Source organism: Antedon mediterranea, chromosome 4, assembly GCF_964355755.1.
Source record: "Antedon mediterranea chromosome 4, ecAntMedi1.1, whole genome shotgun sequence".
NCBI classification, from domain to species: domain Eukaryota; kingdom Metazoa; phylum Echinodermata; class Crinoidea; order Comatulida; family Antedonidae; genus Antedon; species Antedon mediterranea.
Genome location: NC_092673.1, coordinates 22384337 through 22407763, shown reverse-complemented (window position 1 = coordinate 22407763; position 23427 = coordinate 22384337). Strand labels below are relative to the sequence as shown.

At 30.9% G+C, this 23427-nt stretch overlaps 1 protein-coding gene across 1 annotated transcript; it reads left to right on the top strand.

Annotated features, from left to right (window-relative positions):
* Window positions 1–6468: 6468 nt before the first annotated feature.
* Window positions 6469–23208, top strand: LOC140046936 (nuclear receptor subfamily 6 group A member 1-like). The gene is made up of 5 exons (XM_072091699.1): window positions 6469–7132; window positions 8838–9702; window positions 20176–20228; window positions 20390–21119; window positions 22071–23208. Exons 2-5 carry the CDS (start codon window positions 8841–8843, stop codon window positions 22280–22282), a joined length of 1857 nt encoding a protein of 618 aa, XP_071947800.1. The 5' UTR covers window positions 6469–7132; window positions 8838–8840; the 3' UTR covers window positions 22283–23208.
* Window positions 23209–23427: the final 219 nt, after the last annotated feature.

Genomic DNA, 23427 nt, shown 5'->3' with positions numbered 1-23427 from the left:
GAGTATAATGCACTTATGCCAGAAAAACTTAAATAACCCTACAAACAATAGGGCTTTAAGGTTATAGTTCAACCAGAAAAAAGGAGTCAAAACGTATATACATAAATGACAATCAATTAATCGATCGATTAAATCAATAATATATTTATCCAATAATCAATCACTAGCTATATTTTTGGTAGCGCGTATAAGTGAAATCATTTACGTAATTCGTACGTACAAGTGCTCATAATACCAAGGCTTTAGTAATTGCATGTGGTATGCTTGTGACTGTACCTTGTTTCACTTGGATTTCCTCAATTACCGTATTTAGTTTTCGTTTCAAAGTCCACCGTGTCAAGTATATTTATATACTAAGCATTCATTTTTTAGGATACAGTATAGGCAATATCTATGGAACGCCGTTTACGCAACATTTCGATGATATGAATTTTTTGACGCGATATGTGAATGAAATGCATCGATATGAATTGAATGGTGTGATATATGAATGAAATGTTTTGAATTGAATGCTTTGAATTGAATGTTTTGAATGAAATGTTTTGAATGAAATGTTTTGAATTGAATGTTTTGAATGAAATGTTTTGAATGAAATGTTTTGAATGAAATGTTTTGAATGAAATGTTTGAATTGAATTGAAAAGTCAAACTATTGGCGGCGTATGTCATTCCCGCTCGCGATTTTTTTTCAACCTCTTAATAGGCCTAAGCATGGGTACCCTCATCTCCTTTCAACGCTGTCATCAATATGAATCCTTTACAGAGACTCCCTAACAGACCTGAAACATTGGAATACATATTTCCGAACCCAGGTTGTTAGGATTCTCTGTAAAGGCAGCGTGGAAGAAAAGAGATGAGGGTACCCAGGCTTAGGCCTAAGAGGTTGAGAAAATAATCGCGAGCGAGAATGACATACGCCACCAATAGTTTGACTTTTCAATTCAATTCAAACATTTCATTCAAAACATTTCATTCAAAACATTTCATTCAAAACATTTCATTCAAAACATTTCATTCAAAACATTTCATTCAAAACATTTCATTCAAAACATTTCATTCAAAATATTCAATTCAAAGCATTCAATTCAAAACATTTCATTCATATATCGCACCATTTAATTCATATCGATGCATTTCATTCACATATCGCGTCATAAAATTCATATCATCGAAATGTTGCGTAAACGGCGTTCCAATCCCTGCACACAATGCAAGCACAACCTTTTAAATTCGATGAATTGAAAGGTATAATAATAACTTGAAAATAAGACCAATTTTAAATATTAAAGTAGATTCTCTGCATTTCAATTCAATTCAATTCAAAATTCTGTAATCATCCCACACGATTTCTGTTTTCTTGCTTTCTTCTTCAGTTGGCAAATGTTTGTCTTTATTCAGCATGTTCTACATTTTAAGTTAAACGTTTGTCCGATTGCCTAATAAGGTTGAATAAAATTAATATTTATTTGTTTTTTCTTTTAGGCTAGCCTACTACACGTTTCTGTAGTGTTTGAATGTTTTCCTGTGTTGTTTACTTTTTTGGCTTTTGCTTTTTTTGTGTCATTTGTTGTTAAATTGTTTTGTAATTGAAAAAAAAAATTTAGGCCTAATTGAACAAATTGTTCAAAACAAGACTAGCAACGTTATTGGAAAGAAAACAATTAGAAGAAATGTTGAACATGCTAGTAACATTATTAATTCGGCCTACAAGAATAGTTTCAGCAGCATGATTGCTACCTGTGTGGGTTAATGTATAATTCCTGATTAATTTTATAAAAAAAAGCAACTAAAAATGAAACTTCAGAGGATATATGATAAAGGTAAAAACAAGGTGTACACGGAAATTGTTGTGAATATAACGACAAAATAAACACATATCGAGATAAAAATGGAAATTGTCTAGTCATTTGACTTTGTAGATAATGCCACGTCACAATTATCGTCATACGGCAATGAGTATTAAATGTATTTATTTAACAAAACAATATTACACTTATACATAAATATTAGTAATCTCATTCACGTGTATGAGAGTTCAACAGTCGCAACATTGAACATAATTTGGTGTGTTAATCATAATTAATGAGCCATAATGATAATGATGATGAAAGCACAATGATGCTAATTATTATAATGTTGATGAAAATTAACACAGTTATTTCACTCTGCCGCAGTTAAGAAGAAGACAGCAGCAGAACACAAAATGATTTTAAACATACAATTTTTTTTTTTACGTTTAAAGTTATAATTAGGCCTAAAAACATGAAATTGAATAAATTATCAGAAATTCATTTCTTTATTTCAGTCCAACAACAAAAACCATCAAATTATGAAACTTAAAATTTAAATTCTAATAAAATATGAGAAGGAAAGAAGAGGAGGGAAACAGAAGTAAAATCTTATTAAAATCTTTTTTCACTATAGGGCCTAGGCCTAATCTTAATTGTTCATGTTTTTGAGGGACAATATATCTATAAAGTTTCCACCATATAATACATTTTTTTTTAAATTACTATTGAGAGTTTTACCTTTATAACAGAAATTTATAAAGGTAAAGGTAAAAAAGTCACTTTTTAAGGACAATTTTTTGCAAACTTGAAAAAAACAAAACAAAAACCTTTTAATAATTATGAATAAATGTTTGTAGTATCAGTAATTCTTTGTTGTTACAGATGCATTGTCTCCCAAAAACATGAAAAATGAAGATTAATTAAATTAGACTTTGAATAGGTTATTTTGTAGTTTTAATCAAGTTAATCACTTCTGTAAAAAAAACGAGAAAAAATAATGTTTTCACTTATATAATGACAAAATAAATGGTTAAATTCAACCAATAATCCATTGGCTGGCAGACAATTTGATTTGTTTGCATTAAATTACATTTTTTCAGGTAAATAATTTGTTTTCAATCTAATTTTTGGTCAAGGTGGATAACTATTATGTGACATTAAAATTGCCTATTCAACAAAAAAATGTTCAATAATTATTTTTTCAAGGGGACAATGCATCTTTAACATTCCTTTTAGTGACAGTTATTTGAATTGTATACGGTTATACCACGAGTATCGTATGTACCTATTCGGCCATTCATGACAATAATTGGTCATCATTCAAAGGAAGAATACACACTAGCGATCGAGTAGGTGTTTTTTTAATGGACCCTGGATGCAGTGTGGCTGGAATAAAGCGTAGTCCCTGGATGATCTTGACCCATACGATGATGGCCTGTTACAGGTTATGTTACAACAGCGACCACAAACATGTACTTGTGACAAGTACAATGCTGATTAACATTCCGCTGACAAACATATGATGTTCACACTGGTCTATTGAACAATATTGTGATGTCTGATCCGTTTATTACATTTTCTTATAAACAATAAAAGCAATCAAGAAAACACTTGATATAAAAACAAACAAAAAACAAAAATAAAAACATTCTCAGAAGGTTCGTGTAATATTTGTAAAAACATACAAAGTGCATATGTGATAACATTTTGGAATATTTAAAAGAAAAGTTTCTTCTTGTTTGTGTGTAATTGAAGACATTTATGAAAGAGCTACCCAAATCATTGTATGAACTAAATAACAACAGGCCTCAATTTAACATTAACATTTATACTATTTAATTACTGCCTGGTAATAAACAGTCTCAAAATAATAATGATATTAAATTAAACGATTAAGTATCGGTAAATTCAGAGAGTGGTTAGGAATTGTTATTTACTATATTATTAAAACCAAGAATTTCTAAAACGGGGGTAATAGTCATGGGATTAGATTCAACTAGACTTAATTTAGACATATTAAATAATTGATTTATATATTATCATTACATTATTATAGCACGTTAAGATATATCTCACACTTTTTAAAATTCTAAACTATATGCCTCGTACTTTTGGAAATGATAAAAATAATGCCTCGCACAAATATTCGGCGCGCCTCGCATGCCCCGCTTGCCTCGCACACTTTGTCAACACTCAAAATAAATTGAACATTCTAAAAAAAATTGACATTATTTTTAAAAACAGAAAAATAGTGTATATATATATAGCATATAGTATGTGCAGCATAAATAATACATGACTTTCCGCCAATATTATTCAGAATCTATGACCATAATATCTGTATATCATTCACTTCTCTTGTTTCGCTTAAGTCCCAATCAACAACATCGTAAGTGCAATATTGCGCATAAATGTGGAAATGTTCGTCTGCACAGAGCAGTTCAATAACACCGAGCAATTGAGCAGGAAGCGCGACCCGCTTTTTTGTGTTACCCGAGTGAACTTGACGTGAACCTGACCGCGAACTCAATGAACGCACATCACCTTTTACAGTATTTTAATAAAATAAAAGATTTAAAGCTTAATACAAGTCTTAAAATGTAAGATAATGTACTCAAATAATATATACTTAGCATAAAAACATTTTATACTAACATTTCTATCGATTTCATTTAGAATTTGATAACTAAAACTTAATGCAAATTGTAATATTAGTGATCGAGGCTAGATGAATTCGGTGACTCACACTAACATTCCAGTCGCGAACGAAAATAGAACGCGGATAAACAAGTCGTGCTGTAGTATTCAAAGTCACGGTCGCGCAAGGTCGAGGTTATACGAGTGGGCCGATACATGTACATAAGAATGAATTAACCTAGATACTGAACCTTGCGCTTTAAGCCGACGCTAACTACACTTGCTTCCATGCTTCGTCGGTGATGTGAGGCGCTATACAACAAAGTGTACTATTGATTGTATTATGCAATTATATTGCAATGCAACGTATTTACACACCCACGCGTTTTATGTTTGTTTGATTACACGAAATAAGCTACAGTAATTTGTATAAAAAGTACAATGTATCTTTAATATAATATATATATTTTTCGTTGCATGTGTCAGTCATATTCTAATTAAAGGTTTATAAATAAAGTATTGTTTATGGTACAAACGGGGTATAAACTTATATATTTTTAAGACTAAATGAATTTTATAACAGTAGAGTACTATTAAGAAATAATATTTTATTATAATTTCTAAAATAAAATTTGACTTTACTTTTACTAAAACACAAACGTATGGGTTTTTTTGCAAATGTGTTGATATGCGCACCTGCTTAACGCGTATATTTGCGTGCGTACACTTAACTACAGTCAGTGCCGCACAACAGCGAACTAACTCGTTCGTGTGCGCTCTTAACTCTCGTGCATTATTCGGCGTACAGCCTATAACTCTCTATAAATATTTTTTTTTTTTTTATTTAATAAGAAGAAAAAAATATTTTCAGCATTTATGATCTATTTTATAATTCTATTTCGAATATATTTACCCAACAATACAGCAGTAGGCCAATTTAATATTTTTTAATTTTATTTGTGTGAGTAACGGTAACTGAACACGTATATGGTAGTCTTTTAATGAAGAAAATAATATGAATATGTTATTATCATTCATTCGCCTACATGATGAAAGACCGTTGTTTATATTCATAATTTAGTATTTGGAATACGAACAATGCTCGACCTAGATAAACCGTCATCGATACCGTCTGATCCATAGTCATGACGTTCGTATACTTGCTTTATTTGTTCACAATAAATGGGTTCTTTGATAAGACAAGCAACGATATTTTTGGAACAAAAATCATTAATATATTTCCTCTTCAATAGCGGCAGGCGGTGATAGCGCATGCGCGTTGTGGTCTATTAGTCAAGAGAGGGCATTGCCTTTGCAGTGGAAATGATGGGAAGCTTTCATTATAAAGCGACAAGCAACATGAAAGCCGGTGGATTTATCAGCTTGTTACCATTTGCTCAGACTGGTTCAAGTGATCATGCTACCGGGCAGAAACTTCCTGCGAGCTTTATAAATTACAAAACGATGCAGCCTTACTTTTTAAAAGTCACTTGTAAAACTAAAATATGTCATTTAACATTGTCTGTTAAATTACAGAGTCTAGGTGATTAGAAAAAGTACAAATTAGTTGGCTTTTTTGATATATTTATTGAAGAAGTGCGACACGGTTTGGCAGTGACCTTCTCTGTTCGCGGTGAAAGCACTTCGTCGCTTCATTTCACATTCAGGGTATGTCAACTAATAAGATGAGGTCGTACAATAGGTAAACTTTATTGTTAATTTTACAATTTTCTTTTATTAAATCTAACCAAACATAAAAACACGTTTTCGATTGTGTTTTAAGTTTAACAAAATATAATATTCAAAGAAGCGAAAATATGTCGGCACGTCGGACAGGGCAATTTATAAACGGATTCAATAGTTCTCCTTTTGCCGTACCATTTACCAAACCTATATATTAAAACCATTATATTTTAAAATGAAAATTTACATGATTACGTTTAAAACTCAAACGTATGCCTAATTTCTCCTATGTTTTGTTATATCCATCAATAATTAAAGGTCAATAAAGATTTTTGCCAAGGTATCGAATTTATCCCGAATTTATGTGTACTCAATTACCTGGAATTGAATATTTGCCATGTTTATTGTTATTGAAATGTATAACGATTTTTCTCTAACCGTATTGGTCACTTCGGGCAATGACTTAGTGACCGGTCAGTATGTCATAGGGCGCCCTCTTAACCAAGTGACCACAGGTTACACCAGACCATTCCACACCCAAAACAGGGGAATCTTCTTTAATATCACAAGAGAAAATCAGACAGTCGTCGTTCTCAATATTCTCTACAAATTAAACCAAGTCGTTGCACCTTCTTTTACAGTAAAGATTCATTAGAAATCACAGCTGTTTGGCTACTCCGTTAAATCTTCTAGCTGTGGCAATCGACAGCGGCACACAAGGTGGTTAGAAACTCTCAGTCAACGGTCAGCATGACATTTCTGTCTTCGGTCGTTCACCCATCCGCTGCCCGATCTGAATGCATAATTAATTAACCTGCACTTTCGAGTTGCAACGCACGGCGGATAATCGTATTGTATTTATAGCCTATTTCCATGCTGAACTTGTGAACGTTGGTGTATTAGGCCTACATTTGCCGGAGTATACAATTTTGCTTACATGCGATCAGACGTTGCTTTTGCAAGAGGTGACATTAAAACACTTTCAAAACAGCTTTACAAGGCACACATTTTACCAATATATCGGTAAGTCGTAGAAATGTTTTAATATTTTGTTTGCATATTTTAAAGAATTTTGTAAACTGAAAAAAATAGTCTTTAATACTATTTTTTAAAACTAAGCAGACTTACTGCTGAACGTTATTTGCTGGTATGTATTCCGGCGAAAGTAGTCTAACTTAAGTCAAGGTTATTGTTCGTTATTACTTATTTATTTATTCAATTTTAAGTTGAAAATTTAACTACTAGTAGATTATATAATGTATTTATTATATAAATAATAATGTTAAATTGAATATTGCCATTACAATTACATACAGCAGAGCAACATTTGTTCTTTTCTAAATAGAATAGCAACACATTTGTAATCGTAATATTATTAGTCACAATAAAAAAAATTTAAATCAAAATGATATTAATACTAAATGAATTAAAAATATGTTGCAATATAGACATAATATTAGGCATTATTTATTAGTACTACAGTTATGCCATATTATTTTTAATTAAATAATTACCTAGGTAGTATCAACAAATATATATTATAACTAAAAAATATAATACAGTCACTGAGCTGAGTAGACCAGCTATCTACTGTATAATATTTAAACATTGACATTGTAACATTGATTACAAAGATGTGTGTTATGATGTCTAACTAACCCTAACCCAATAAATTAAAAATCTTTATTTAACTCTAAAGAGTCTATTTAAAGTGAAAGCATTTAAGTTAATATTAACAGGAAGATAATTAGAATTTTTCAAGTGATAAAGGATTAATAATTATTTTTGTATATTTACTCTGATATTTGTATAGGTTTCTGTCTTTGTCTTTTGATAAAGAGAACCTAAAATTGACGATGTTTTTCACAAAAAGAAATACATATACAGTAGCACTTTGATTGTTGTATTGTATATATATGTATACCATTTGCATTTGCAAAATTTCAAATCAAACTTGGATTGTGATTTCTAGTTAAATTAATTTAACAACAGCAAAATAGATATGCTTGGTATACAGAACAAACATAGGAGAATGCAATATTATAAAATCAAATTTATACTTTGTCAATATTTCATACATGTTACAGGTAGGTAATTGAATATATTAAAGTATATTTAAAATTATATTACTTTTGACATATACAAGCTTATAATAATAATATATTTTTAATGCAATGATACAGGTTTAGTTTTGCCTGAAAGCTCTGCAATTTCTTTCCAGCTATTTTACTTTATCGTTTTGATTTAGCTTCTTTTTTTTTTAGATCCAGCAATTTTTTTATATAATATCAAAAAAATATTTTAAAATGAAATATGAATTCAGAGATTTTTAATTTCTTTACAACAGACAAAAATAATATAATTTTTTATTTAAGTATAAAGAATGATAATAAATATAATTTAGTTTTTATAGGCTAGTTTGTCTCTGTAAAATTATTCTTTGTGATTTAAAGGTTATAATTTATGATGTAAATTGATATGACTTTTGGTATTCACATAAAAACTACAGTTCAAGAAACTGGTGTTGCATTGGATATTCATATAGCCAATAGCAGTTAATATCATTTTATTAGTCTTATATCAACCAATTGTTTTATTGGATAAGAAATAGAACATGCAAATTTAAATTACTTTTTCACTATTGGATGAAAATCTTGCATTTGTAATGTTGTATTTATAAGTGTTTCTTGTTTAGTTAGTAAATATTGCATTTTGTGTAAATTTTCAGATTATGAAGAGATGTAGTGATGAGACAATATGTCAGCTGACAAATAATAACGATACACCGCCACCATTGAAGAAATTACCGCCGTCAAAACGCTGGAGCGAATTATATTTAAAAGACGATAAATCACCATCCCCCATCAAAGGAGAGATGTTCACACAATCGGACGTACTAAACAAATATCCTTTCCACGGATCTCATCACTTACCCCCTCCACCAATGTTAGTGATGCCTGGAATGCTACCCACTCCGTTAAGTGCTTCAGCAAGAGAATCACTTCTGATTCGTACATCGAGAGCAGGAATTGGCAGCTTCGAACCCGTAATCTCGAACCTTGCTGCAACATATTCTGGACTTTCATCACCGCGAGGGCACCATCCAACAGGAATCCCCAGTCCTGCAGCCCCGTTTATGCCATCACCGATGCGAGGGAACAAATTTGTGTGCTCTCCATACTCTGTGATTCCAAGTAGTAGTGCGTCACATTTTCAATTCCCACCGCAAATTCCTTACCAAGCGCAACCATTTTTAAAAGAAGCTGACCAGAAGCCGATAACGCAGAGCTCGGACACAGCCTCCTCGACATCATCTGGGATGGATAGTCAAGGTCAAAGTGAGGAAAGCAACTCGGACATTGAAGATGAAGAATCACTGATGCTTTGTGGGATCTGTAATGATCGTGCCACAGGACTTCATTATGGCATAATCACATGTGAAGGGTGTAAAGGTTTTTTTAAAAGGACTGTTCAGAATAAACGTGTGTATACATGCGTCGGCAGTGGCAACTGTGAGATCACAAAAGCGCAACGAAACAGATGTCAATATTGTAGATTTCAAAAGTGTTTACAAATGGGCATGATGCTAGAAGGTAAGTTTTTAATAAATTTTTTGTTACATAATACATAAAAACATACCTATCAAGGCTTTCCGTATCAGGACTAACCAACCAAAGTGGAAACTTGTGCTAAAATCAAACCCACAACCTCCAGATCACAATTCTGCCATTCACACCTCTAGACCAACAAGCTTGTGCAGATGGGAGGCTAGGGTTAGATTGAAGGCCAAAGAAGCAGACACGGTAATTGCACAACCTCCAGATCACAATTCTGCCATTCACACCTCTAGACCAACAAGCTTGTGCAGATTGGAGGCTAGGGTTAGATTGAAGGCCAAAGAAGCAGACACGGTAACTGCACAACCTCCAGATCACAATTCTGCCATTCACACCTCTAGATCAACAAGCTTGTGCAGATTGGAGGCTAGGGTTAGATTGAAGGCCAAAGAAGCAGACACGGTAACTGCACACCATTTAAAAGTTCCAAAAGTTACATTTACAAAGAACAAATTAATTAAGAAGAATTTAACAGTGTCCTTTATAAAAAAAACCTCACCAAGCCACTATGGGTATTGTAGTTTAATTTTCAAATGTTTGACAGCCTTTCTCTTGTGTTTGTGACTCTCAATTTGCCACTCTCGATTTGCCACCTCAATAATTTAACATACAATCGATTAATACATGAATAGAAGAAGTTTTTTTTTTTTTAATATAGGTATTTTTTATTTAGTGGATATTGTGTAAATAATAACACATTTAATTTGAATTAAATAATTTGATAGTTCATATTTTATAACACCAGAAGCAACAACTTATTAAAATTGATTATTTTGTAAATTATACCGATATTTGGTCAAGAGAAAATGATTAATTATTATTGCCAAATGATTGTATTGTGTATAGAACAGTAGATTGGTCAATCATTGTGCAGAAGCTGTTAGCATGAATGACCATTCAAAAGCTTTAATGTCCAGTGTATTGATTTTTAGAGAATAGCCATCAGTACACAAAGGTTATGGTTGACCTTGGAGAATGTTTTAAGATGAGTGAATTGGTACACACTTTCTACTTTAAATATACATAGTGTGCTTCACATTAACAATATAAAAAAAAAAATGATAGAAATCTACGAAAAGTATGAGTTAAAAAGATGAATTCACTTTTAAAGCTGCCTTAAAATAAGCAATTAAAGTTGTCTGACAGATAGAGACGAGTATACTGTACATTTCAACAACAAAAAACGACAAAGGCCTAAGAAAAAAAATGAAAATGCTTTGTTGAACTAAAAAATAATAAATGCCTTAAAGAGTTGAACACAATATCACAAACTTTCAAAAGTTCACTCATCAACTTCCGGTATACTGTATGCAATAATATTTGGGATTCAATATTAAAAAATGTAATAAAATCATCAGGCAAACTTTCATATTTACTTGGTAGTATGAAATATTATAATTTTATGTAACAATGTGAGAGTGCAAATCCTAAAAAGGTCAGTCCTGGTTATTAGGATTCTATGATATTTGCTGGTAGTTTTAACCTTTTATACAAAAAACTTATGATCCATCTTGATCGTAAAGAATCACATGTCACTATTCAATTTTATACCATACACCTAACAATTTATGTTGCTTTCAGTATATCGCAATTTGGTTTCCTAATAAAAATAGATAAGGGTAGAGTACGTATTATGCCCAAGATGTAAATCAGGCATCCGTAGTTTGGGAAATAGAATCATAGCCCAAATAATATTTGCAATGTATGGAACGTTCCCAATACAATAAACGCTGTCACAATTAAGCCAATCAGAAGCTTGTTTAAATTCTGCCCACTGCACAACACGCACCATTATAACCATATTACGCAAGTGAAAGCGTGCATGCGTACATCAAACTTCATGCAAAAGCAGAACAGCAGTTATCTTATATAGTAGTTTCATCTCTAACTTGGTTTTGTATCAGTGGTTTGTGCTTTTTTTTCTAGAGTTTTATACCAAATCATATCTCAAGTCTGAACAGGCAACTAAAATACTCATGCATTTCTTGTTTTAACTAAAACACTCTACAATAGGTCTGAACAGGCACCGAGAAAAATACTCATTGATTGATGATTTGAGCTTTTAAAATCTCATCAATTTCTCTTCAAATTTTCTTTCTTTCATCTATACTATATTATGAGTTATTTCAGAACATATCCCATGATAAAAGTGAAATACCCTAAACCTTGAGAAACCTTTGTTTTTCAGACAGTTGTGTAACTGCATTAATTGTGCTATTGTAGAGAGGGATAAGCCTCTAACTCATTACCATAAGAATAATGATTCTCCTTATTAATTATTCACCAAATCGGACTTTGACTTTTTGTCGTTACAACTTCCTTGTCTGTTTTCAATTGGATTCGTGGTAGCTTTAAAAGCCTGGTTTTTTTATGTGCGGAAAAACTTAGGTTAAAACAAAATTATTTTGTATTTAATTTATAAATTAACTACGCAAAAATATTAAATTTGGGTTTTAATTGCATAAAATAACATACAATAAATCGATCAAAATTATTATAAAAGAATCCATTCAAAAAATTAAGAATATTGTTCATTAATTCCATTTTGACCTAAATTTTAATAATTAAAATTGTTTTACCTTTTAGTTGTTAACTAAATTTGACTAATTTTAACATTGCATTGAAGGTTATCGCAAGTCAATATCCTTTTTACCCTTCAAAAACAGCAGTTACATGGAAAAAATCAATATTGTCATTATATGCAAAGTCATTAAAAAAATTTCTTTCTTTTTTCATCTATTATGCCGGTATTTTTTTTTACACAATTGTTGTTACCATTATTGTGGTATTGTTAAATATAATTCCAAATGAATTTCATTTAAATTCATTATTCCTGCAGTTGACATAATTAAAAAAATAAAAAGTACAGTAAAATTGCTTTGTGATTTTACAAGTCTGCTGTTAAAAAGCAACAATACATGCATTTTAAAACTCTTTAAGATGGAGCGTTGGCAAGATTTCAACATTTCGGCAATGTCAACATTCTGCCTAAATGCGAAAACAGCAATATGGCAGCTGAAACAGTTGAGTATTATGTTGTCCGCCTTATTGAAACAAAAATTAATGTAAAAGTACAGTACTGTGAAATGCATTTTAATTTTTTAAATGTTAAATTCTAGAGAAGTCTGAGGTTTTCAGAATAATATGTTTGATAGAAATTCATTTGAGTAAACCACACCTATTTGTGGTCAGCAAACAAACCCTTGACAAGAACCTTGGAACTTTATTATCTATTTAATGTCATTCACTATTGTATCAAGGACATGGTCATTTAATAACAGAACTAAGCCTGAAAAACTCAGAAGCAAATGAAAACCAACATTGATTACAAACTCAGCATTTATTAAATAAATAATTATTGAAAGTTTTGCCATTTCAATTTTCATCTACAGCAAAGATATGTTTATTAATTTACCTTGAGTAATTTATTGATTCAAAGCAAATTGTTTGTTCGGGAAGTAGGTTAAACAGAAGTATTTGGATCAAAGTGCATCATTTTAGAAATGAATGAAACAACATTTATTTTGTTAGTTAGCAGTGAACACTTAAATGAGTTACATATTCCAAAATAGTAACATCTTTATTCATATTGTAACTACAATATTCAGGATCAACAAAATTTCATAATTTAAGAATAGATGTTATGAACATTTTTGATAAATTGGAAAGTATGTTATTACAATATTAAATAAATGTTGTTACAATTCAATTTGAAAATATTCTCTCTTAATAAATGAATTTTCAAGATTATCTAATTTAATCAAAAAATGTAACACAAATCAACAAATTCAAAATTAAGTAAATATATAATTTAAAATAATAATTATGATATATTTATAATAAACAAAAAAAGTGTTCTTGTATTTTAACATTAATGATTATAATCCAATCAATATTGACTATATTTTTCAAATGTTTACAAAAAAAAATGAAAAAATGAAATACAATTTACAAATCAATGAATCATGTTTAAAAATATGTAAGTAAAATTTATTATTTTCATAATAACTTTGATAAATTTATGATTCTTAAAATATTATTTCTATTAAACTAACTATAAACAACTATGATATTGAAATTATTCATTTTTTTTATCATAATCCCATCAAATTTATTGCAATTTATGAATAATAAAGTCTGTATTTTCGAAAAGTTTGTCCTACAAATAAGACACAACTTCTATTATAAAATATATGTAAATGAAAATTTTAATTTCATAATAATTTTGATAAATTTATGATTATTTAAATATTATTTCTATTTTCTAATGAAAAATATCGTTATTCTTATTATTTTCTAATTTCATAATTCTATCGAATATATTACCGTACCTGTATTTTTCAAAAGTTTGTAAAATCAATTTATCATTCATTAGACTTAAATATTATAGCAACTAAAAATGCGTGTGTTTCACATCACACTAAAAATCTATTTCATTTGATTTATGTAATAAAATACTTAAGTTTCAGTAAAGTTGTTGTTGTGATCAAATACATACAAACAGGTTCAATATCTAAAGGTTTTTAGAAATTAAGTTAACACAGCGTTAAGCCTGTACACTTAACTTCCTATGTGACCATAGTGAACCTGCGCAATTCTAGGTCAAATGCAGTGAAAATGAGTGGTAAAAACTGAACATTAATTTATAAGATGACCTTTATGTTATTGAACCTTAGCCAATGACCATCAGTGTAAACAACTCTGTTCACTCGCTTGCCTTGCCAGCGATAATGGTAAAATGAAATATACCGAACGAATATTTAAATATTTAAACGAAGATGTACTTTATTATCAGACAAGTAAAGTTCCATGTTTCTAGAACTAGTGGAAATTTTAAGATTGCATTAAAAATTTATAATTTCGTTTGAACTGGTATTTCAATTGCATTGCTTTTTAATTGACCAACACTGTATAATTATTATTTTCCTTCCGAAAAACAATTGTGAAAAGACAATGCAATTCTTAATATCTTTAAAATTAATAAATTAAAAGAATATAAAAATAAATCAAACTGTGTTTTGTAATTATTAATTTTGTAATAATAAAAATTGTCATCTTATATTTCTACAGTTTCAAATTTTAATTTCTATTATATAATTATTATATAAAGCAGCTTCAACCTGTCAAATTTGTGAAATGATATCATTAGAGAAATAAAAGCCCAGATATGAAAAGGTTATTATATGCATTTGTGAAGTTTACTGGCACAGTTATGACCTTTGGAGCAATAACCTCTCAAGCTGAAGTTTCTCATCAATCAGTTAAGGGTATTTTCTTCATTATTTTCCATGTGCTAATTGCATTTATGTCTGTTTTTATCAGAAATAATTTGAGGGATTTATCCTAAAGTTTCCTGATAAATGAACCCTTTATGGTATTGCAGCTCACAATTAGTTGTTAATTGTCAGGATATATCAATAAAAATGGATCATTAATTACTCGATAAAACAACAATATCAATAGTTTAAGTTATATACAGAAAATTGCAAAACAATGTATACAGTATAAAAAGAGTATTATGCGATATATTATTTCTCCAAAGCCCCTTTCACACAGAGCTGTAAGACGGTAATATTGCGGTAATTCGCGAACGCCGGCTTATGTGTGAAAGGGTAAAAACCCCTTAATGCCGGCTTCCGTTAGACCGCCTCTGGACCTAGTAAAATTGCGGTAATATTACCGTCACAGTCGTAAGCCTGATCTGTGTGAAAGAGTCCACGATATAACGCCTGCTTACGCAGTGAAGCATGGATAAATTCGGGACATTTTCCTTGATTGAGAAAGACTGTGGCAATTACTTTAGGCCAAATTATTAGATTATATCCATATATATATTTTTAGGTTAGTTTGTAAATAATACAATGGAAGAATACGGTCAATAATAATAAAAATATAACATATATTGGTCCAAAGATTATTTAACTTGCTGTAACGTTTTATACGTAAGCCTAGGCCCTAGTTAGCATAGTTCTAGCAGGAACATCCTCCGGTGCGCGCTCCCGGTGCTAGCTCATAACAGCTTCTGATAATTAAATTCGCGTCTATTTGTAGGCCTAATAGATTTTGTTTCTGTAGAATGGCCATCACGATCGGGCAGTTATTAGCACGGAGTGGTGTTGGGCAAAAATATAGATTTTATGCATCGTAAATAAAAACCAATAAAACTAAACGACGGACACACAAAACAACATCAGCAAACATGTGCGCGCATGGCATGTTTTGTCGCAGGTGCCCGCCATTTTTTTTTTCTCAAAAAGTGCGACCTCTATTTTATGAAGACTGTAATCTTTAAATATTGCGCCTTTTCACTGTGGCCTTTCACACAGAAGACGGTAAAATTACCGTAATATTACCTTCTGTGTCAATGGGTTTAGACCGGCAAGAACGCCGGCTTGCTTACCGCAATATTGCCGAAGTTCTGTGTGAAAAGGCCTTTAGTTAGTGTATTGGAGTTTGGAAATTAGAGAAACAGTATTATAGTTTTAATATTACTATACTGTACATTTTTTTAATTTATAAATATTTTAAACAAATGCTACTTTCATTTAGGTTGTATAACAATTATATTAAAAACTGCAGTACAGTATTATTTAAAGGCCTATTTCTGATCCAAGCAAATAATAGACTAAATAGTATGTTCAAATCAATTATCTCCATATTTGGGCAATGTTTTACAGATTTTCTCATTTTCATCATTTAATTTACACAGTCATGTTTAGCTTTTCTTTATTCTGCTTAAAAATTTAATATCTTTTAAGTTCTACAGAAAAAGAAAGACTTGCATTCACAAATTATTGATTTACTTAAATTATTCATTAATATTTGCTTCAGAGAAGAATTGTTGGCCTTGTTGTGTGTTTTTCATGGCAAGTTTACAAGTTTAGGAGATTCTACTATATAATCTTTTAAAGGTCTTTTGTTCTTGGGTTATCCTATCTATCAGGTAACCTACACTATCTCATGGTCAGATTCTGAGAAAAGCCAGACATACTAAGGACAAAATAGGACAATACACATACAACATCCCATTACAAATGATGTTAAAAGGCTATGCTCAGCTGGTCAGTATTCCTGTTGTATTGTTACATGCAATTAAGTTCATTTAACTCATCCTAAGGGTATGTTCAGACCTACGGAGTTATGCTTTCGTATCACAGCCAAGGTCATATTTTAATGAGCGTCGTAAGAGCAAAGTGTTCAGATTCATTGCAACGAAGTTGCGTTACAAACGGATATGATGTCACTCGCTGGCGATTAACCAAACTCTAACGCACGTATAGACCTAGGCCTACCTTCGTTGTTATTAAAAGTAGTAGTGGTTGGGGTAGGAGTTACAGGCCTAGACCGAACACTTGGGCTCGGCATTATCGATGGGTTGTCAGGCATACCAACCAGCCGATCGTTTTGGGGTTTGGGTTTATATTTGGTCTAGGCCTAAAATATCATTTATGGCAGAAAAATGTTCAAATCCCGTACTTGCACCGGCTCCAGACTTATTTACTCGGTCTTTCGCCGCTTTATACGACGACCCCTTCAATTTCGTTTGGATATAATTTAAATCCTTCTTTATTATGAGGATGGCCCATCTGCTATCTAACGTGTCCGCCATCTCGTTGAACACAGACATCTTGTTGCCGGTGCTTTTACGCCAGTTTTTCACTTCCAACCGATCTCTAAACTCAGGGCTTCCCACCAATGAAATAAGGTATTTTACTTCGGTTTCTCGCCAATGCGCACGCTTCGATGACATTTTAAATTAATTAATATAATAATATTAATAATAATAATACTGTATACCTAGTGTAACAACAAACAAAAGGTATGATTTTTTCGCACGTTCACCGATCACAACAAATGGATCAGCTTGGCTGTACGATGAGGAGCACATGTCACGATGTGATGTGGCGAATATTGTAATTTGATTGGCTAGATATCTAACCTAGGTCATATTCATCGATGCGTGACTTTCGTATTGTAAGCGACGTCCACTAAACTCATACCTTGAGCTTTCGTAGCGTACGAAATATCAGTGTCGTACGAGGTGGCTTCCACTAATCTTTTCCTGGTTCAGACCTATGGACTTGTACGCCGCGTACAATACGAAAGCATAACTCCGTAGGTCTGAACAGGCCCTAAGTCTATTGACCATGAATATAATCAAAGCATAAAACAAGGACATTAATACCAGCCTGATTATGTATGCGTGTCCTAGTTTGCATAACAATTGGTGCACAAATACTGTACACAATTTTTTACACTTACTCTAGATATTCAAATTTATTATATACAGACATGTGATTATTGGTTTAATGTCGATTTCAATATTATTATTGGTAAGTCTGCTCTCTATACTCTGTAGTATTCAAACTCAATTATATTGCTTTATCATGTTAAAAAATAGGGAATTTTGATAGCATGGCTGACAATTTTTTAAAGACATAAAAATATTCTCCCCAAAATACAAAACATTTGTTTATTATAACACATAATTTTTTAAGGCTAGGCCATTCAAATGGTCGGCGCTTTTTGGTTGTAGAGCAGAGCAGTTATAGTTACGACAGCGCACTCTACGGGTTGGTTTTGTTGGTCGTACATAAGTCATGCCCATTGTGTCGTACAACAATTTTAACATTTTTACATGAAATAGGGGGAAATAATTCATGTCACATGATACGAAATCAACCAATAAAATGGCAAGGATTAACAATAGGTGTATAATTGATGTAGATTTTTTGTACATACTGGTATTATCAAACACTATACAGTATATACCTGTACTCATGATAAATTATTTATAGTTATGTACACATAGTTGAATAAATTAATAAAAACTACAAGTTGTTGTTTTATAGTTGTATAACTATATTATAAATATTAACATAATGAATATTTATTATTACTAATGAATTGGGACTGTTATTGCTATATTAATCCTACAGTATAAGAAATAAGTGTTATTTAATTTAATACACTTTGAAATAGGAAATGTTAATTTAAAAAATTTATCTTTACAAATTGTCTGGATTGTTGATGTAATAATCTGGAGGATTTCAGTGAAGTTTGTTGTAATTTTTAATAATCCTTATTGATCTCTACAAAGTTTCTTGTTATCCTGTTAATTTTCCTGTTTTTCACATTTTGAATTGAAATGCATCATCTATAACCTGTTGTTTTAGATGGTAATGTTATATATACTAACAATACAACATTATTTTGAAAAAAGAGTTTAAATCAAATTCAAAAAGTTTTAAGATGAAGTCTTAATAAACGCCTGCATGCAAAATAAAAAATGCAAAATAAAAAACGATAAATGATACAAATTTATTGAAAAATACTATGAATCAAAATAGTAATTTCCTTTGTAACCACAAGTCATTCATGTCGCTGACCAATGGTCAATTGATTGTCCACTGATAACCTTTCAAGGTTCCCAGCTGATTGGAAGCTAACATTTCAAGGGTATTTATTAGTCAAATTCAGACATCCAAGGTTACAAACATTATCAGCCTATTGTTTTGTGATGTACAATTATAACTGACTACTTCTGATCAATTGTCCATCCTTAAGAAGGTCAGATAACTGGCAATTTGTACATTCATTCATTGATGAATGCATTCAATATTACGTAACTGCATGTTAAATACCTACCAGCTTGTATTGTTTATTTTTTTGGCTTAGCTGAGTTTTCTTAATCTTTTTTATTTGCATAATATGAAGGTTCACAAGGCCAGGATTGCGAGGATTTTTCTGTTGTTTTTTTTTTACTGACAAAAAACAACTAAAAATTTCAATAATATCACAACATTCGATTATTGCAAGGGTACAGACAAAAAGAAGACATACAAATATATTGCGAAATTCAGCAAAATACCATTAAATCCAATTATTAAAAGTCCCTGGCATTTAAAGTTATAAACCTCTATCAATGAAACAGAATTATCCTTGGTTTGAGCAGAGACTTGTACAGGTACTACAAAATTGTATTAATGTACACCAATGATGACCATGATAAGCTAACCTTTGACCTTTGTCCATATGTATTGGATGTCCCGTGTCATTCTATCAAGGGCAGTGAGATTTATGAAGGAAATTTAAGTTTAATAATTTAATCTTCTTAAAGGTCAAAAAATAATTGTTTCATTCCCAATTAACTAAAATTGTTTTTCTTAAATCATACAAGTGCCACTTTTTTTGGGGGGGGTTCTGACTCTTTAGTTTTTATTTTGTTTAACATGTTTGTCTTAATATCATTAAAACTCGCACTAAAGATCTCACTTTTTTATTTGGTTTTAGGTAACAATATATATAATTCAACTACTGTAAAACTTAATATTTTACATGATAAATAATTTGTAATTTAAGTAAATGTACGATTGGCTGTGCTCTGGTATAGATGATGATTACTTCACTGGCATAATAGCAAATCTTTTTTTTGTTTTTTGTTTACAGCTGTGCGTGAAGATCGAATGCCTGGTGGAAGAAACACTGGTCTATCATACAAGGTATGGTTATTAAAAAATTCATGATAATAAATTAAAATACGAATAAAGAAGAATGTTATGTGGTACAGGGAAATTGGGTATTCAACATCACCACACATTAACTGTAGTAGGGGGCCTACTGAGCAACTGAATTTAAGATTGTTATTTATGTTTATTTTCAGAGCAAGCCAAAGAACTACGACAAATTACGGAAGAAGTTCCAATTGATGGCCCAACAGAAAGCACAGTTAAATCGAAAGAACCGTGCACAAAAGCAAGCATTCAAAGCTGCACGTGAAGCAATCAAGGCAGAACGTGAAGCTGGAAAATCTAAACACATAGTGAATCATATACCAACAAACAAGCCTATCGCTGAACTACGACAGTTAAGACCGCAAACAGCACAGCTTATTGAAGTATTGCAACAAACAGAATCAGCACTTTCAAAATTGTCTAGCAAAGAACATTCTGGTACCACATTGAGCAACTTTAATGATAAGAGTTTTGCGAATCTACTTTGTACACTCGGAGAAGATCTTGTGTACCAGTTGGTGCAATGGGTTAAACACCTTCCTTTTTATACGCAGTTGTCGGCCGTTGAGCATACTTATATGCTAAAAACGAAGTGGCAGGAACTCCTTCTACTGTGTACTGCCACCCGTGCAATGTATTTCAAACAGAATAGTGATGTGGAAAAAGGACTTAGCTTTGAACATTGTGTTCATGCGAATCTTATAAGGCTGCAGGAGTATATGAATAAAACACTTGATTTAAAACTAGATATGGACAATTTTCAGCAAGAAATGGGCGAGGTAGTCGAAAGGTTAACAAAACTTGCTGCAGCATTTAGAACAATAAGTATCACACGCAATGAATACCTGTTACTTAAAGTTATAATCCTGTTACATCAAGGTAATAATAATAGAATGAATGTAACACATTGTTTATACATTTTTGTGTATGTCAAATGACAATGCCTATAGTATGACAATAAATAAAACATCCCTCTTCTACTTTCAACAGTTTTTAAAACTGGACCACAAACACCTGGATAGTATACTGTAGGAACATACCAGATCAAAGAAATTAATTTTCTAGCCCTATATTTATCATCCAGATAAAACTTTATCTGAAAGCGTTATCTGAACTATACTACTCATTTTCTCAACTTTTGTTTCATGGTTTCTAAGATGCCCAAACAAGCTTATGCACTTTATTATGTCATCATTGACATTTGATATATATCTCCTAATAATATTAAACATATTAATTCTATCCACTTCCAAATGACATTGCTGATTAACTGCCAACTTTTATATTTTCTGTTAATAAATAGAAATTGTATGAACTCTGTTATTCATTTTTCCTGGTAAAAGATTAGTGTATCTTCCTCGAGGAATTTGTTACTTGTTGTTTAAATCAATAGAGATTTGGCTAATACATTAGCCTTGGTTATTGTCTTAATTTTGAAATGACGACAACATTCTAATAAGACAAAATATCTTTTTAGATGCTTTTTTTATGATCTTTAAAATAGATATTTAAATTACATATTTAAATAAACCTTTTTATAAGTAATTCTATAATAATATTTTTAAAATGTTTAGCATTGGCTACTGTATTCTGAATACTAAGAATGAACTTAGAATATTGAATCTAAATAATAACTTTTAACATGTTTATAATATCCACTAAAATAATTAATTGACAGATCAACGATTTCCTGCTTAAATAAAAAAGAACAAATACACGATAATCTTTTTTAATTGCAAATTTTTGGTACCAAACTAATTTAATTTTGTCTCTCTTTTGGTTGTATTTCTATGATTGACTTTTAAACAGATACATTCTTTTTTTTTGCAGATTCTTCAAACAAGGAAGAAAGCGTGCAATCTGTTCAAACACCGTACATTCTAGCCCTCGAAGACTACACACGAGTAAACTATCAAGAAAATCGTTTTGATGATATGATGAGCCTATTGCCCGAGTTACGGCTTTGTTCCAAATTGTTGTTGCATAGTAAACTCATTTATATGCCTTACCTTTTGAATGCAATGGCGATGGCAAAGTCTTAGAGTGCGTTGCTAAAAGTATGGGGAATGCTAAAAGTATGGGAGGATTTAACCAAATGAATATGTTTAACTAAGTTTCAATGGGTATAACGAGCTGTGCAGCATGAATATACTTTAATCTTGTAATTTGGCAACATCTTGGGGACGACTGTTTTGCCAAATAATTCAATGCTGTATTAAAATTTAGAAGACGCCATGTACAGGCTAACAAATGAAGACAAAACTTAATTGTCAAAGGGTGTTATAGGGTGATGGCCAATTTTAAAATTTTAGATTGTTGTCTTTTTTTATTGGGGAAGATTGGAAATTATATTAAAAAATTATCCAAAGACATTTCGTAAATGTTTTTAGAATAACTGTAAAATGTTAAAAATATTATTTATTGCTAGTCGATGCAGAAAAAAATATCAATCACTATATATATATATCCTCTTCTAACCAAAAAATGAAAAAAAAAATACAGTTGTTAATTATTTGTTTAAATACAGTATAGCTTTACCAAAAAATGTACTCTTTAGGAGTAATGTTATTGAAAAATGTGTTAAAAGGTGCTGTTGCATTGTTGATTGTTATGAGCTGTTTTTCCCTGTTGGGAACTTAAAAAGTATAGCAATTGATTTATTCAGCAATTAGCCTATTGGCAAAATAGAACACAGTTATATCTAGCCAAGTATTACTTCAAGTAGTCAGATGATTGTATATAGTTATTCATTGTAAATGAACCAATTTGGATGTAAAACAACTAAATACAAGCTGATTGTTGTCAGTTTAAAACCAGATGCATTACAGATTTTATTTTAATACATTTTTAAAAAACAAGGTACTTAAAAAATATACTGTTTGTCAATGAATTACTGAATTGCATTTACACAATTTTGGATGGAACATTTATATTTTGCTAAAGTTAATCTAGTATTAACATCGTAAGTCCTGCAATTTATTCATTTACCATATTTTGGGTAAAACCAGATTTTAAACAAATTAAGAGCTTTCACAATATCAGTGCTCTTATAATTGTGATCATTTTGAAACTTGTTATACTAATAAGTTTATTTTGTAGTCTTAACAATATTTAAATGTATATGTTATTAACAATGTGTACAGCATATAAAATAATCTTGTATTAGATTAATTCAGTTTTCATCCAG